We start from the raw sequence: 18645 nt of genomic DNA, 5'->3' as shown, positions 1-18645 counted from the left end.
CTGAAACAGATGTCTTACAGATCACTACCATCACTTACAGAAGTGAACATATAAGTTATTTTTATTCCCTTCTTTGGGAAATAAAAATAATTTCTCTTGAGGTGACTCAACGTCTCAACTTTGGCTAAACTTGGCAGATACCCTGAATAAAAAAACAATGAATTAAGTTTAAATTCAACTTCTAATTCTACAGGAAAAAAAATCCCTTCTTTCATATGTTTTACTGTTGTATGGCAAATGTCCCAATATTAACAAAATCCAACTCTATTCTTTCAGCAAGACACACATCTATACAACTTTAGGAAACCCGATATTTAACGTAGTGTAGATTTTTCTTTGCAATGGTTCACATGACACAAGTGACTGATTATCTAGGCTCTGCACCGAAAAATGAAGCTTGCATGCCATTGTAAAGATCTCTGCTTTGCCATACTAGAACACAAATCTCATGAGACAGCTCCTAAATCATGCTTGCAGACAAGTATACAGATGAAAGTACAACACAACTTTCAATTTTCTTGCTAGTTCAGGAGAATTCTTCGTGCAAGGACACACAAGACTCATACATCACGGGCATGTGCAGAACTCTCCCTTTTAGGGATGAAAGATTCCACATCAACTTATTTTTTTAAAAAAACCTCCAGTTTAATGTTGCTTTTATGTCACACGAAATGAAATGTTTCTCAAGAGAAGTCACATCATTCCAGTAACAAATGTTCATTTGTCAGTAGCTAGGAAATCAGAGTTCAGGATAACTAAAGGAAAGCATCTCTCTCCACCCTACAGCAAAGCATCGTTACAACACAAGGAACAAACTTGAGGCAGGGAGGGTGGTGGTGGTGGTGGGTGGAATTCAAGACATGGAAGTATCACCTATGACAAATTCATTAAAATGGGCCAGTAACCTTCATTTGTTCTGGAACCTGAAGGGTCTAAGCCTATAAATACCATCAACCTCAACTCCAGGAGCAGGATTTTAGGACGTCCTGTCCGAAACATCTTGTCATATTACCCACTTGAGCAAGCCAGAAACAAAGATTTCCTCTTCCCTCCAAAAACAACCCTAGCAATGCATGCATGGCTAGTACTAAGTTAAAACATGTCACAGAGGAAGGACATTAATGTTATTAGGATAAACCAGGGCTCTCCAGGTTTGAAAAAGAAGCCTAATTCTGGCTGTTGTTACAACACAGTTCTACAAAATTACAGAAGCTAGAAAATGGGAATAAAGATATTCCGTTTCTCAAGAAATGCCACCTAGAATAGAACTATTTTATTTATTTATTTATTTTATCCTGGACCGTGAGACGGATGGCATTTTAATACAAGACCTCAGAAGTATAGGGTGGGGAAGGGTCTAAACAGTGCTTGTGCTGTGCACCCCATGATAAAGTGATACTTTTGGATGTCCAACTACACAGTGTTTGCAACCTCTTCAAGGACACTGCTAATTAACATCTTTGTGTGTGACATTGACAGTGGGATTGAGTGCACCCTCAACAAATCGGCCAATGACACCAAGCTGTGTGGTGCAGTCGACCCACTGGAGGGAAGCGATGCCATCCAGAGGGACCTAGGCAGGCCTAAGAGGTGGGCCCGTGCGAACCTCATGAGGTTCAACAAGGCGAAGTGCAAGGTCCTGCACCTGGGCTGGGGCAATCCCAAGCACAAATACAGGCTGGGAGAAGAATGGATTGAGAGCGGCCCTGAGGAGAAAGACCTGAGGGTGTTGGTTGATGAGAAGCTCAACATGAGCCAGCAATGTGTGCTTGCAGCCCAGAAAGCCAACCGTATCCTGGGCTGCATCAAAAGAAGTGCAGCCAGCAGGGCGAAGGACGTGATTGTGGCCCTCTGCTCTGGTCTCACGAGGCCCCACGTGGAGCACTGCATTCAGCTCTGGGGCCCCCAGCACAAGAAGGACATGGAAGGATTAGAGTGAGTTCAGAAGAGGGCCATGCGGATTATCTGAGGGCTGGAGCACCTCTGCTGCGAAGACAGGCTGAGGGAGTTGGGGTTGTTCAGCCTGGAAAAGAGAAGATTCCAGAGAGACCTTACAGAGACCTTCTAGTACCTAAAGGGGGTCTACAGGAAAGCTGGGGAAGGACTCTGTCAGGGGGTGTAGTGATAAGACAAGAAGTAATGGCTTTAAACTAAAAGAGGGGAGATTTAGATCAGATATTAGGAAGATAAATAACCGCTCTGAGGGTGATGAGTCAAAGTAACAGGCTGCCCAGAGAAGCTGTGGATGCCCCATCCCTGGAGGTGTTCAAGGCCAGGCTGGATGGGGCTTTGGGCAACCTAGACTGGTGGGAGGTGTCCCTGCCCACGGCAGGGGGTTGGAACTGGATGGGCTTTGAGGTCCCTTCCAACCCAAACCATTCTATGATTATATGGTTCTAACTGGAAAAAAAGAATCACATCAGCACACGAATGAAAAAGAATGACATCTGAAGAGTATTGTATATGGAGTGAGGAGTTCTTTCTATGCTCATATTTTAGGACAGAAAAGCTCAGCCATTTCAAGGTTGTTGTATATGCCTTCAAAAATGATTCAAGCCACAATCCAGTAGGTAGAGGAAGGTGGGTATTGATAGTTGTTCCCATACGGGAAAGTCCAGCATGTAAAAATAAATAAATAAATAAAAGTTACAACATGACTACCTTACAGGGTATCATCATTACCTACATCATTTGGGCTGACTCAGTATGGTTACTCACATACACGTTATTTGAGAACTGTTCTCCTTCCCCTCTGATGCAAGTCAATTTGAAGTGACTGGGAAAAATATATTTTGTTTGAATTTCCCACTGACCGTAACATCAAATATTACTTGATTCGCAACATGGAAATGTTCTCTGTATTGCCACATTTTGCTGCTGTGTAGCAGAGGGGCAGCAGCCTCTCTTCCTTTTATCATTTTACAAGATTTATACTTTCATTGCACCAGAGAGTGGGGGTGGGCGTGCTCTCAGTTCTACTGAGCAACTGCTTGCTTAATCCTCAGTTACGCTGCTGACAAGCTGACTAATCCCAGTATCTGAAGTTCCCAGCAAGCTCTCTCCAGATGTATTAACCAGCCATAACGAAACAGGATCTAACACATATACAAACCAAGCAAAAGATAAGAGGTCTGGGGAAAGGGCTCAGCACCTAGATATTTCTGATACCATTGCCAAAAAGAAATCTAAGTAACTCCAGTAAGCAGCTCTTCTGAGAGTCTGATCCCTGCAGACATTATTACACATTAAAGAGAAACTGGTTGTTTTGACGTATGGCCAGTTCCTCTGGAGCATTAAATAACCCTTCTTTTCCCTTGCAGCTTTCCTGAAGCTGCTTCCAGCTCACACTAGATGTATTGCAAGGGAAAGACTGCAAGGAGCAGGCAAGACCCTGTTGCTAAGTGAACTCATGAGCATTGTTACTTATAGGGATGACTAAGAATGTAAGCAACAGTTCTGTGTATTTTTGCCTGCAACGCCACGAAGTCAGTGCATTAAGCAGTGTGACTAATTTCTGTCCCTTGGATATATTTCTCATCCTCTCCCATTGGCTGGGATACAAGTATGTTACTGCTTCAGACAGTATAGGAAATTATATGGCAGAATAGTCTGAGTTGGTCATTAGTGCATGATAGAAAGGTAGTAACAATGAAAAGCACTTTGCACCTTGCATGAATGCTGAGATAAAGGAGCAAATTCCCCCACTAGCCTCAGAGAAAGATGACTTCAGCCGAGGGAAAATTTTTCCTTATTGGAGAGTACTTCACTGTGTCAAAGGAGCACTAAAGTTGACAACACAATTCATTTTAAAGAGCATGCTTTCCAGTATCTGGTGCCCAGGCTCCTTCGGACTTCTAGTGACTCGCAGTCATCATCCAGAAGGTCAGTAGCTTGTGCAAGGTGAGAGATACTTACACTGGCCAGTTCTGCAATTGCATTAGTAAAGTTTGCAACCCAGCAACAACAGGGTCCTGCTTGGAGCTAAGGCCTTGGCTCATCTTCTGCAGCTCCTGCTGTTCACATGCAGAAGTACACACTTCCTGGTTAAATTCTGTGCGTTTTCCTGGTTGTATCAGGGATGCCAATGAGGAAAATCAGGTGTTTAACAGCTACTGAATATCTAGCTCTTGGGCTGACTATGGCTGAAGCCTTCTTTGGATATCTTTAAATCTCAAACATAATGAGAAATGAAGGTGTGCCATGATATTTAAAATATTTTGAGGAGGGGAGAAGCACCACTCTATTAACTTGCGGGGAAAACAAACAAACAAACAAAAACAAAATCTGCACATAAATGTCTGTGAATGCATTTTTGAAACGCTGCATGTAAACTGTAATAAGAAAAGATGAATAAATGTCATTTCCCTGCTCAATCTAGACTTGCACATGCAAAGTGTGGTACAGAGTCTGACAGCTTGTAAACTTAAATTTGTTTTCTTCAATCATAGAATGGTTTGGTTGGAAGGGATCTTAAAGATTATCTAGTTCCAACCCCCTGCCATGGGCAGGGACACCTCCCACCAGACCAGGTTGCCCAGGGCCTCATCCAGCCTGGCCTTGAACACCTCCAGGGATGGGGCATCCACAGCTTCTCTGGGCAACCTGGGCCAGGGCCTCACCACCCTCTGAGTGAAGAATTTCCTCCTTATACCTAATCTAAACCTACCCTCTTCTAGTTTAAAGCCATTACTCCTTGTCCTACCGCTACACTCCCTGACAAAGAGTTCCTCTCATATTCATTAAGATTCAGATTAAGTAACAGGTATATGAAAGGTATAGCAACAATGAATCCCGAGATGTGCATGAATTACAAGATCTACTTTAAAGATGTAACAGTCTCTCTGGAATGATACTGCCCATCTAGCATGATCAATTTTCTGAATGCTACTAAATGCAAACTGGCAAAAACATGGAATGCAAGTGATAGTTAATAAGAAAAGCAACAGCTAAACAATACAATAGGCCTTACCTAGCTGTTTTTCTCGTTCTTCTCTCCTTTCTCTAGCAAGCCGTTGCCTGTCATCGACCTTTAGTATTGGCGAGTAGTCTGCAAATGGAAGGAGAGGAATATTAATCATACAGTATGAAATCCAATAGCAACATAAACAAGTTTTTAGGGGAATGAATATTAAGCACCTCTAAACATTCTACTTTCAAAATAGATCACTTTTCCAGAAATCCCTCTTATGTAAAAAATATAGAACAATTAAACAACTACGAATGTGCTCTAATTATGAAGATGTAAAATACTCCCCCAAAATGGACTAAGTTGTAACCCTGAATATTCCAAGCAAGACTACTGCCTGTGAAAACTCATGATGAAAATGTTTTATTCTTTTTTTCCTAGCTTAAAACAACTTGACGGCTTGAAAGCACTCTGACTAAATATTGCTCATTATTCCATAACCTCCTTCCAAAATGCGTTCACAGGAAATTCTCCAATTGTAATGCAGCACCCTCTTCCCACCAGTATTGACTCAAAAAACAAATCAGTCCTATTTGAGAAGGCTGAAGAAGCTCAGTACGCATGCAAAATAGGCCGGCTCAAAACACTGTAGCAGTTCTGGTTGAAGTTCTGAAGAGTGAGAACTAAGACAGCAGGATGCTGATCTCCTACAGATGTTGTTTGTGCATGCATGCGTTAACAGCTCTGGCAGACACGTTAAAACGGTGCAGCATGTACATGAAATGGTGTACTACCAGTAAAGAAAGAGAATTTCCTCAACTATTTTTTAAAGTTGTGAGTTAGCCACACAATTTCTTTAAAATTATCTGCCACTGGCTGCTTGGATCACAGCAGTAAGACCAAGGGTAATATGAAAAATCTATGTCAGAGCCATTCTTGACTACAAAATTCAAGTTTGGTTGGAAAGTATCATGTGCTCGGTGCCACAAAATAAGCTATCTGGAAAACAACAAAATGCTAAACAGCTAACATCCTACTTCCAGTCTCAGCAGTGGAGCCAAAGACCCAACAGGAACAAAATCTGAGCTCCTTATTCATCTCAGCATGCTGCCAAAACTAATTTCCTACTCATCCTTAGCTTCTTCTGTTAAACTTGGAAAGCTGTTGATTTTATGCTTTTTCACTAGCACTGAAAAAGTCCGCTTTGAACAAAAACAAGCGAAGAAACAAACAAACAAAAAGTCACAGAAAATGGAAAAGCTTTCTGTGTATAACGAAGCAGTATGATTTACTTTAATATTGATGTGAATTCTATTTTTTAATATTTTATGTTGAAGTAAAGAACTATTTGGAACTTCCTGTCACCATGGAAGTGCACATAAAAACAGAGATATCTGTAACTGAGATGCTTTTCATTATTCAGTAGGAATACATAAATAAGCAGTCTGCACAAACACGTAAAGTCAGCCTCTTTGTGTGTGTACACTGCATACCTATGAAAAAAACTACTAGCAAAACGATGTCATAAAAATGAGGTTTAAAAATATGTATTTGCAGAAATAAATCCCTGAAGTAGGGATGACTTTGACACAGCTATTTGAATTAGATAAAAGTCAGCAGTGTGTATTTCATACTCCAACAGAAGTTTTTGCATCAGGATGACAAGACTTCTTGAATGAAAGAATTCACTAATGGCTAGCTTCAGTTTAGCTACTCTTAAATTCTTTTCAGTGAAAAATGGCCATCCCAACAATGGCCAGAGAATACAGCCTCAATTAATGGTGTCAGTATTGATGAAAAGAGCAGCTGGGAGAAATCCCATTGCACAGTGGGTAGGAAGAAGAACATTCAAACATTATAGCTCCGATGAAAGGTACAAAAAGCGAACAAGTCACCAAAGCCAAAGATAATCCATCGCCCAGCTACAGATCAAACCTTTAACGCTGGTTAAATAGCACACAGTGCTGCCATTTATGAAACTACATCTAGCCATGCCATTGCACAGATTTGTCCAATGTACGGCGGAAATTAACGTTAGGTTGATATTGAGAAACGTGCTGACTTGCATGCAGCCTCTTCAGCATGCAGACGCAGGTCAAAAGGGTAATAATATTCCTTCTCTCTTGTGGCTGGCACACAGAAGTCACAAAACATGAATTTCTATATCATGAGTAATTAGTGCTACTGGAATAATGCACACCCAATATGAATTCCCCTGGAAAACAAGGATTCCCTTCAGTGGCTGTCAGCAAAGTCAGTGTAACATTGAGTTGACGGAGTGATGAGACACTGGGGAATAATACAAAATCCCACTTCTTTCAGAATGTACTATTTTCCTTCAATTTTTTTCCTGCTTTCTTGAGAGAAGATTTCGTTATCAGGGGAGAGGAAGCAAGTCTTCAAAGATGCAGTAGGGTTATATGGACAGCCAAACTGAAAAGGTCTCCCTTAAGAATTCCTAATTACAAGCCATATGAGGAATAAAATAAATTTTTAAAACTGCCCTCTGACATTCTGTTTCAAGATACCCAATTATTTTTTCTGTATCACACACCTGATAGTGTCCACACGCACACCCCCTCCCAGAACCCCAGGCTGTTAGAACAATCCCAAGGAATTCACATCAAGTTGCAGGCTATGCAGAATGTAAGCATGTTTTCAGTACAAGAAATATATATATTTGATACATTTTGGGGGCACAAAGGAGTAAATCAATATTGGCCCAAGGACAACACGCTTGTAGCACGCCAGCCATCACACTGCCTTTGCTCTACTGGTAGTTGGAACAAGTCTTACAGTATTAGTTAAAATGTCTTTCCCAGGCCTCGACGATGATCTTTCATAGTTGGGCTACAAGTCCAACCTCAAACAATTACATTACGATACGCTGAGACCCCAGGTACACAGCTTCAAATTGCTGCAAAACAATGAAGTTCACTGGGACCGCTCCCCAGTTTATTTCTCCTGTCTCTTCATGTTAAGAACCCATCAGGCAAATACAGGGGGACTGGCATTTTAGTAGGAATACCAGGACAAACATACAAGGTACTCCCCCTTGCTCAAATTCATCATCATGCAGTGGCTTTATGTTGCTTCATGAGGAAGTGGGAAATGTCATTTGTAACAAATCCTGTCAGAATTTCTCAATTCTTACAGAAAGAGTTGATAACTGGGTGTGTGCAAAGCCTTAGAGAGGACAGTTGCAGTCCGGTTACGATGTGAAGCATGTGAACTCATGCTCAGAAACCTGTTCCGCTACGCTTCAATAGATTTGTAATAAGCAGAGCTCTAAGACAGAACATACAAACACTTAACATTATGCCAGAGAGGGGCATTTGGAGATTAAATAAGCCATAGTTCTACTAAGGGAAAATTAATTTTGTACCTATTGCTGAAACTCTGTGCCCAAATAGCGTTTTTTGTGAACTTGCAGTGCTTACCATGAGTTCAAGGTTTGTTTGTTTGTTTGTTTTAATTTTTTTTTTTTTTTACCAGTCCACTTAAATAGCTTAGGTGCCATAGATTTGCTGTTGTTGGTTGGTTGGTTGGATTTTTCCTCACCCCTCAGAAATTCAGCATTGAAATGCCAGTCTTTTTTGGTCCTTCATTATATTAAGAAAACAGTCTTTTCAAAGCTTCCAGATAATTAATACTGAACTCTTAAACTCAGTTGGCATTTGTAGAAGTTACAAACTGAAAAATTCCAACCTAGCTATCATATGTAAGTATTACATATGGCCAGTTTCTACAACTCAAGTGACTACCAGCTGCACTCAGTGTGACTTCAAAAATACTTTAGACTACTACCATTCTTCATATACATCTATAATCCTCTCAGCCTCTTCTCACAAATGGCTACTTCCTTTCTGTCCTCAACTCCTAGGGTTCCAATTTCTTGCACTACTGAAACTAAAAGAAATAGAGTGGAAAACAACAGCCAGATTGTTTGCTAGTTCACGGGGGAGCTGCCGGGAGAAATATGTAAGCCACAGCATTATTTGAAAAGATGCATGCTTGGATCTCAAAAACCCTCCCCTCTGTCTAGCTCCCTTCTCACTCCCACGCACACACTCAGAGTTGCCTGTGTTTCCCTTGGACTCCTAATATTTGTTCAGCCTGTAGACACCTTCCAGACAATGACTTCCTTTACAATGACAGCTGTCACTCCTGCCGCAAACAGTCTCTCCTTTCTAACTCAAACAATGTTTGACACACAATTCTCATGCAGCCTAAAGGAAAAAAACAGTTCTCAGGAATCCTTTCTTCAAGGCAGGGACTCTCACCAGCTGGGTGCAGAGCTGAACCCTGCACCCAGGAATTCTGCGCCCCCTCCTACACACCAGCACAGATGAAGGGACATGGGAGCAGCTAGGACACCCGCCTGAGAAGTGAGGGACAGGGATTAAACTACTGCAGGATAAAGTGGGTATTAAACACTGTACAACTCCAGGAGCTGTGTTTTCATCATAAAAGTGGGTCATGTTAATGCATTCTCTCCTGCTCTTCCCGCTGCCTGACTGAGAGCAGTCAGCAGCCAGCGCTGCCTGACACGGTGCGAGCTGAACTCAGGCAGCACCAGGACTGCTCCCCTGCAGGGGCAGAGGCCAAAGGCACCCAGACTGGGGCTTGGGAAGAGTCTGTCAGGATGAAGCAGCCACTGAGCTGCCAGGCTGCCCAGGAGTTGAAACGGGGATCCTTACAGTGGGGGTCCTTACAGTGTGCTGAGCCCTCAACAGCACAAGCACCTATGCTGCAACGCAGGCAAAACTCAGGTATCTCAGTGGTGATCTGGATCTTGGTCTAAGCATGCAAGTGGAACAGACACAGGGCATCAAGGATTACATTAAGCATTTCAGTACATAGTCTGAACTGTGTAAGTGCAGCATTAGTGAACTCTGAATTAAATCCACACAGTATACCAATCAGGTGGGGTGTGGTAATGACAAACATCTGCCTACTGCACGGAGTACACTACAGAAGATGGCATACATTGTGATAAGTGAGGAAGAGTCTAACAGGAGCACTTTTACATAAAGCTGCAAACCCTTGTCTACAACAGATTCCAGCGCAAGCACAGATGCAAGTACAGTGGCTTCTGTAACCTCATCTCACTTCCCAACTCTCATCCCCAAACTGCACTAAAGCACTAGGAGCTTTTTTAGTTTTGCTTCTTTGTGAACAATCAGAGACTCCTGCCTAACTAAATATGAACAGTCACAGTTTTGACTGAAATATTAAGAGAGGTATAAGAGCATAAAATGTCTTAAAAGTTCCTAGGAAGACATCTGTTTTTAACATACCATTGAGGCAAATAGCTTTACAATGTGAAACATACAGAAGGGCATACCTGTTTTAGTTCCAGTGTTGCTTTGTCCTGAAGTGAATTTCTTGTCTTGTATTTTAGAACCTTCAGCTGCTAAAATAAGGAAAGAAAAAAGATTTAATTAACCATATTGTTAGACAATAGCTCTCTTTTTCCCTTCTCATTGATGCTTTGGAAACCACTATTTCCAAAGAACAAATCTTTTTTTTTTTTTTTTTTAAATTAAAATTTCCTTTCTGAAGAAGCTGGATGAATCACAACGATAAAAAAAAGTTAGTGGAAATACCTGAATGAAACTGCAGGCTAACTTGGAAGAAGCAAACATATTGCAATGCAGGGTGAGAAAACTGTGTTGGTAAAGGTGACTCGCATATCCTAGGTTTCTGAAGGTATGGTACAAGATACCAGTAAGAACTTCATAGACTTCACAAATTACTAATGCACCCATTATCCAGAATTGAAAAGAGAACGTTTTATGACCTAACTGAAGTCTCAGTGAGGAGAGATTTCTTAATATTTTTAATAGACATTTGATCAGGCCCTAGAAAGAGGTAATTCTAGTGCTCTGGATGCCCTTTCAGTGACCATTTATAAAGGAAAACGAAAAGATTCATTATCATACTTCAAATCACCACCATATCCTTGGCTTAGCGTCTATTTGATTGAAAACTCAGGCAGGAAATTAGATGCCACAATTTTCTCAGCTTACGATTCATCTTCATCTCCAAGAGCTCCACTATAGGAGCATTTGAGTCCAGAACACTACAATCTGGGATGAGTGCACAGACAGACTGTAATAACTCTAAAAACCCCTCCACAGACAGCTAGGAAGTATTTGCAAGCAAGGATAAAAAGAAAGTTACATTGATATAGCTGAGGGGAGGAAAAAAAAAAAGAAAGAAAATCTCACTAGGAATGAGAGTTGGAAAAAAACATTTAGCTTTAAAAAACTAAACAAGCATTCCTGCATTAACTTCACTTTAAAAACAATTTATTTTTCAGCAGGCTCCAAAAATTTTCCTATAGAGCCCAGCCTTAGCACCTCAGTGAGTTGATTACTTACATGGCCTAACAATCTTTGTTTCTCCTTTAACTCCTTCTACAGGCATGTTTCAGGATGAACATGGATGATAAAAGACAGCAAGAGGAACCTATATTAACACTTAATCCATCTTTTTTTTTTTTTTTGGGGGGGGGGGGGCGCGCAGGCAGTGGAGGGAAATGGAAAAAGCTTTGATCAAATATTCAATGTTCAAAGCATTTTTTGCTGAGATCAGCATTCAAAAATCACACCATCTCACAAAAAAAAAAGTGAAATTTTAAATTGTACAAAAAAGACAATCCTCTTCTATATTGGAGGGAACAGCTATATTAAGTCTCTTTTAATCCATAGAAGAAACTGCTGTTGAACCTAATGAATACTGATTCCAGCTCAGAATGAGAACAGGCATAACATGGCATAACAGGCAGCCAAACAAAAGATTTTAGCACTTTGCTGTTTTAAAGGCCTCATGCTTAGGATTCATTCTACCAATAAGTAAGGCCACTGATTTTTGTGAAATAACCTGAGCAACACTGAACGCTGGCACTTCCAGACTTGGTAGGATCTGCCATTATCGAAAAACATACTTTTTCCTTTCAATGCTCCAAAAGGGCGGAACTACACCGGAAAAAAAGTGTTTTATTCATCAGAGTAAGTGCATTTATATATATATGTAAGATATATAATATCTTACTAGGAAAGTACTACCTTAGTCTGGGGGAGGAAACGGACTGTTCTCCTGCCTGAAACAGCTATTTAGAATATTCTCAGAGAAGGACCCGCTGTAATGTATGAGGAATGTACATCGTGAGCTCATTTACCTTTGAATAGTGCATCATGGGATAGAAGAGGAAACTGCCGTAAATATTAAATATACTGTTTCTGAGCATTAGTGAGAGCACTGATCTTCTAAAAGCTTTGACCCAAGTCTCTCTGCATGCCTCCTACAGTGCATGTGCATTATTTTCCTCAAACATTGCACTGTAGGATTATGTAATACTTCTTTAATTTCAAAAGAATGGTTTAAGTGTACTGATAATCCAGATTACACACTTGTAGCAGAGCCTAGCTACACAGAGCAATATTTCTTCCATATTTCCTTTCCTCTGACTCTTCCTTGGAATATTTTGACATAGTTTTAGTACATAGGCACAGGACCACAACAAGTAATGAAGAAAAGAACAGACGGCACAACCATGAATTTTAATGATGCTGGATATCAAATAAGAACTGGCACAAGTATTAAGAAGCTAGTGCATGTGCACTCCCACACAAAATACTTCTTGCTCTAAAGATGCAAACAGATGATCAGACAGACAACTAAGCATCTAAAATCCAAATTTACATATTGACAAAATTGTTTCCAGCAAGACTCAGTAACCTAACATGTGCCAGGAGACACACCACTACCTAGCACATGCTCTGTTGCTTATCTTGAACCACTCTCTTCCCAAGGAGGGAAAATGATTATTAAAAGAAGCATTAGAAATAAGAGGATATTCTTCTGTGCAGCATTCTGGAAACATAAAATGTTGAAGACAGCCTGAGTAATAGCGTAGATACATTGGGGAAAACAATTACAGAACCAGAGTTGTCAAGGCTGGAAGGGATGACAAAGCCCACCCCTCTGCCCAAAGCGGGGTTGCCTACAGCACGCCATGCCCCATTGGATTTATGAACATTGCCAAGGACCGAGACTCCACGGCCTCTCTGGGCAACCTGTGCCACTGTTTGGCCACTCTTCACAGCAGGGAAGTTTTAATTATGTCTGAATGGTATTTCCTGTATTTCAGTTTTGTGCCTCTGGTCTTGTCGCTGTGTCACAGAGAGAAGTCTCGCTCTGCCTTCTTCACTCCACCCCACCAGGCATTTTCTGATGTTTCTTCTGATCTTTTTTTCCTAATGCTTGCCTCTCTTCTCCCCTCTGAGGCATACAACCCCGATGTGCTTGCCCTGACAATGCTGTCACACTGGCAAGAGTCTGAGGCTCTGGTCCTTTGAGGAAGGCCGCCAGCCACAGCACAGAGGCAGCTCTGCTACGGGGCCTCGACCTCCAGAAGCGGCACCCTGAAGAGATGACACGCGGTGCGAGGGGACACTTGGAGACCACAAACAAAAGATGGTGCTCAGACCGGTGACAGGTTCAGGACACACCCAGCACCCCTCACAGAACCGCACCCTGTGGGTGTTGGAAATGGGGAACTGGACAGGGCTGCACTAACAGGAAAGAGCGCACGCACGGGTTAGCCCAAGGCACGCGGCCGCCACACGTCTGCCATTTCAGACACCTCTGGGCAAATGGTGTGCTGAGGGGTGACCTGGGCACAGCCTTCCACTGCTTGCTCTAATTCCACGAGTGTGAGGCAGAAGCAATGAGAAACAGCCAGGAGAAAAGACACAGCTAGGACTGAGGAGGAAGGACTAAAGGAAACCTAACCCCCGGACCCATGGCTGGTTGGCATGTTGATCAGTTCACAAATATTGCTGTGTTGGGAGCATTCAGCACCTAGCTGATCTGTTTGAAAGCAACAGCACCGAGTTTAAAGACTAAAGAGTTAAGTTTGGATGTGAAATTCCCTCTAATGGCAAAACTGGAATGTCTATCCTAGCAAATTCATGTGAGTTGGGATCCTTGGGGGTGGATACAGAGGCAACGAAGTCCAGCACAACTGAAAGCTTTCTCACTGCTCTTGACTTTTTTCTTTTCTTACATCCACAAATTATGAACATGACATCACCAACACGCACACATGTAAATACCGCTCCTCATATTTATAGTAAAACACATCTTACAAATCTTTAGCGTTTCTTATTCTTTGCATCATCAGTATCATCCATGTATACGCTTGGCAAAGCAATATATTAAGTAACGCTTTGGTGCTGTTTATTCCTCTAGAGGTAAGCACTGCATTTCATTCCATACCTGCACTCCAGGCTGATCTTCTACTTGTATTTTAAGATTGGAAACCTGGGAACAAAGGACAGTGATCTCTCTAGAGATATAGGTCCTAAAGATCTATCGTTGACCAAAAAATTTATATGATGCATGCAGCTCAGATGATAGATAAAAGGTAAAAACCAAGCTGCTGGATGTCTAATATTAAAGCCTTCAGAGTAAGTCTGGACAAAGTTATGGTTGCTCTCTGCCTCAGAAATTTGGGACACAATAAACCTTCAAAAAAAAAAGTAAACAAACAAAACCATCAAAAAACAAACAAAAAAAAACACAGAATAAAACATACATGCATGCTTGTTAAAGATAATAGTTTTCACAAAATCCACTTGTCAGTAACAAGAGGAGCTTGGGGAGAACTGGGCCTGGCAATCTGCTTCAGCACAGCTGGAAACAAACATTTTCTAGCACCTCCGCATGGTGCTGGGGGTCGGGCTGACCCTGGACACAAGCACCTCCTGACAGACCTTCTTCCTCCAGCTGTGCCTCAGCTGAATGCCGAGTCAAGGCTGCTCCTTGCTTTTGTTTATTCGCTTTATGCAGCAAGCACACGGTGCAGCCCACGCAGCTCAGGACCTGTATGTGCTTTTTCATAAGATTATTTGCTTTAAGTGTAAAAAGAGGACACTGACGGTCAGTGCCAGTTTTGCTTTTGTAAGCTCTTGTGCACATGTACAGAACAGTTATCAGAGTCCTTCAAAACAAGATAGCAAGAAAATTCTTTACTTTCTACCACCACAAGCTACAGCTTGGCCCTGCTGAGGAGCACGAAAATCAATTAAGCAGAGAGACCCAACCACAAAAGTCTGAACACAAAACCAAACCATCTTGTCACTGAAATTCATTTGTATGTACTGTTCACAACAGCTGTGTCTGAGAGGTTTGCTCTGACACTTGAAATGTGCAGAAACACAGGTACTGAGCATTTTTTGCATGTATAAGCATCTCCTCCGTTTCTCCTCCACGGCAAAACCAACTTAAAGCTTCCCTTCCCTGAAGGAAGCAATACCTGGTGGCTTGTACGTTGCTGCCAGCCTCCAAAGAGAAGGCTCAGAGCCCGGCGGCTTGGAGCAGCGCTGGGGGTGAGCTCAAATCTGAGAGTTTTTCACGCAACAGGATGGGGAAGCAAATGAAATATCCAGAGAAGAAAGGACTGTAGTACTGAAAAACAGGCTGCAGGAGGGACAAGGGTGTGTGCTGTTGACGTGCATTTCACAGCAGCTCGGTCCAGGGGGTGGGAGCCAGTTGTGACGCCGAGGGTGCCAAGGCAGCAGTGGGTGGCACAGTAAAGGGGTAAAACCCTTCAGGTTACCCTTGGGGACAGAGCATGCAGACAGGAGCAGGACCGAAGCATCAGGGAGGAAAACCTATGCCCTTCACACTTACTGTCAAACCCCCTCTCTCCTCCACCCAAACCCAGAAGCCCCCTTAAGAGCCCTGGTTTATATGGTTCATAAAAGGAGGCTAGAAAAACTTTCCTAACAGACCTACCAATTCAGAGGAAAAACTGAAACACTTCCAAACCAACATCCTCAGGCTTCTTAATCCAAATGCTACAGAAAACTGTTAATAAACTGGGTCTGCTTAAGCCATTAGAGCTCCAATCAAAATCCTGTTGTAACAAAATGTTCTCATTAGCAACACTCTTCATAAAATTATTTTAAAAGAAAAAAAAAAAAGATTTACAAGGGTCTGCCCATTACAGTAGCAATAAGGCTGTAAAAACTGCAACACGTGAATTCACCAAAAAAGCTTAAATCTAACACGTCTGAATGATTCCAAACTAAGACCTCTACTTCCATTTTAAAAGAAGAAAGAGATGCACCTAATTTTGGTTGGATGTCAACACTTTGATTCTCTTGTTAAGGGAGCTTGGTTGATGGAACTGTTGAGGGAACTGGGGTAAAATGAAGAGTACTTGCAGACAATAGACCAGTTTGCTATTTTTAATATAGTTAATATGTGCCTTCACAGTTTAAGACATAAGCTTTTTGATACTTCCAACATTAGCGAATGGAAAATACCCATTCTTTTAAAGTCTAAACTGCGGTATTTGCATAGTACATTCACAAATAGAGGTTTGACTCAAAAGAGTGATAGCGTAATCTAGAATTCATTTTTACTCACTGAAACAGTAAACCAAAGCAAAGTTTACACCTCACTTAAACATGCCTAGAATTAATTTTACATGCATTAAAATAATTTCTATTCTAAGAAACTTGAAGCTGGAATACATCTTCTCATAACTCCAGTGCCGAGGAACTTAATGTCTGGTTTGCAAATATAAATAAATTAAAAGATACCAAGCTACAGTGGCTATTCCAGTTTTCTTTCCTCTGCCACTTATCACAGAAGTCTACCATCAGAGCTGCCACACAAAGCACGGTCACTGACACTCTTCAGTCTCTACTGTCCTGGCTGAGCTAAGCAGAAATGAAAACTCCTCAGCATTGCTGTTTACTACTTGTGAAACAGTATAGAAACTGCTGTTGTTTTCATCATATTGTAGACTAGGAAGACAGATAATTTTAAACTGTCACAGCTAATTCATCACTAAGTTGTAAAACACTTAAAAACGGAAGCATAAACAGATTTCTTTGGAAACAATCCACAGACAAAATTGGATATCGCAAGTATCTACAAGAAACTTGAGGATTTTTTAAATTTTTTTAAGTTAAAACTGTGTAACTGCTCTACTGGGAGATGCCTATTCATAGAAAATTACTTCTGGCTTACTATGTTGGCTTTTTAAAGTACTGAATTCTGAAATATTAAATACCACAGGACAACACAGCTAACAGTGCCTGTGCAGGGAGAACCCTTATGCTGCTTAGGCTCTCAAAGAAAAAAGAAACACAAAGCTAAATGTAACGGCCTTTATAAAAATGTGAACATGCACATTATTTGTTCTGGATAATTATATCAGGTCATTATACTGCAATATGGAGCAACGGTACCAACATTAGAGGAGCACTGGAAGAAAGGTCCCTGTTAGCTACTGAAGAAGCCTGTGCTGCCAAGCAGGGGTTCTGGCTGGCAAGTCTGGCCAGATACAGATGAGAGACATGAAAGGAAGCTTTTGAATTACACCTCACCAAAATAAAAGCCAAGATGCTACCCGCTGAGGGATTGCAGAGCAACCTCATTTCCAGACACCCAACCCCAACATCGTGTGCTCTGCAGCCCAGCCTGTCCCAGGCAGCGTACAAACACCAAACCTGGGCAACATCAGACCCACAAAGGTCAGTCTGCGATTCTTTTGCTTGAGGCCAAAATACTTTCACCCCAGGTGCAAGAGTAGCAGCAGCTCTCCTCCTGACTTGGGAGTGCTGCGGGCAGCACTGGCTACTGCTACGGCAGACAGACCCCCACGTCCAGGACCTGCTCCTGCGTGCTGCCCCAATGGCTGGGCGCTGAAGGCCGCCCCAGAGGATGAAAGGGAACACCTGTACATTTCACTGGGTGAAAGTCACTTTTCTGGACTTTGACCGGCGAGCTTGGTCCAGACGATGAGGTAATTCCTGTGAGAGTGTCCAAGTCACGAGGAAGCTGACACCTACTGCTGGGAACTGGAGAATTAGGCACAGACCTGTCTGCTTTCAGCATCGCACTGATCCCAAGGTCAAGCCACTGGAGCTGGGGACAGCACCTTGAGTGTGCATTATTTGATACCCCCTCGTTCAGAGGGCACGGTGACCGATGCACATTGCTGCCCTTGAGTTCTACAAAGACACAGACAGCAACTCCAGCAAAGGCAATATGGGGAGGGAAAGAAGGGAAAAATGGATACTTAGCTGTAGATTGCTCTGTTAGCAATTTGATCCTGAGAGCTAAGTATTTTTAAAAACAAAGCAACCTCTTTAGTCTCGGCTTTGCAATAAGAGAAGGTAATGGCTTCTCTCTCCCTCCCCCCTAAGAAAGTAAATATAAAAATAAACCAACAATACCAAATCAACGACCATAAAAAACCAAACATGTTATTTTGATGCAATGTGTATTTTTAATTAAAATCAACATTCCATAAAGTGAACTGTATCTAAGGTTAGTTCGGGAGACTCCCACGAGCTCGCAGACTGACACTGTGCTTCCAGTGGCAAGAAGCCAGCCCACGGACAGACACAGGCCATCACACCCCTGCTGAACTCGGTGCATAACTATGCTCTCCTCCGTGCTTTCAGCTCTTCCCAAATTTGTCCGGGACACGCTGGTCTGCCAGGACGTAGCGCCATGAGGTGAACAGCCTCCACCTGCCAACTCCACCACCGTGACACAGAGCAGGCCTGTGGTGACGGCACTTCTGCCGTGACAACACCGCGCTGACCTCCCAGAAGCCAGGCACGACTGTTTGTGCGTCTCGTGGTAATTAATCCCTTCCTAGGGTAGCTGCTGCCATATGGGGACATCCCCATAAGGGCACACCA

General features: G+C 42.2%; 1 protein-coding gene across 19 annotated transcripts in view; it reads right to left on the bottom strand.

The window, feature by feature from the left end:
* The window catches only part of MAP7 (microtubule associated protein 7), a 111688-nt gene that overhangs the window by 43511 nt on the left and 49532 nt on the right, over positions 1-18645 (bottom strand). For all 19 annotated transcript variants that reach the window (XM_080585934.1, XM_080585923.1, XM_080585936.1 and 16 more), the window contains 2 exons: positions 10254-10322; positions 4970-5047 (listed from right to left, as the gene is read on the bottom strand). In XM_080585934.1, coding sequence (XP_080442060.1) covers positions 4970-5047; positions 10254-10322 — 147 coding nt within the window. The remainder of the gene's footprint in view (positions 1-4969; positions 5048-10253; positions 10323-18645) is intronic.

Source organism: Anser brachyrhynchus (genome assembly GCF_964034855.1).
Source record: "Anser brachyrhynchus genome assembly, chromosome: 3".
NCBI lineage: Eukaryota > Metazoa > Chordata > Aves > Anseriformes > Anatidae > Anser > Anser brachyrhynchus.
The sequence above is the reverse complement of the archived record's forward strand: the minus strand, read 5'-3'. Positions and strand labels throughout refer to the sequence as shown.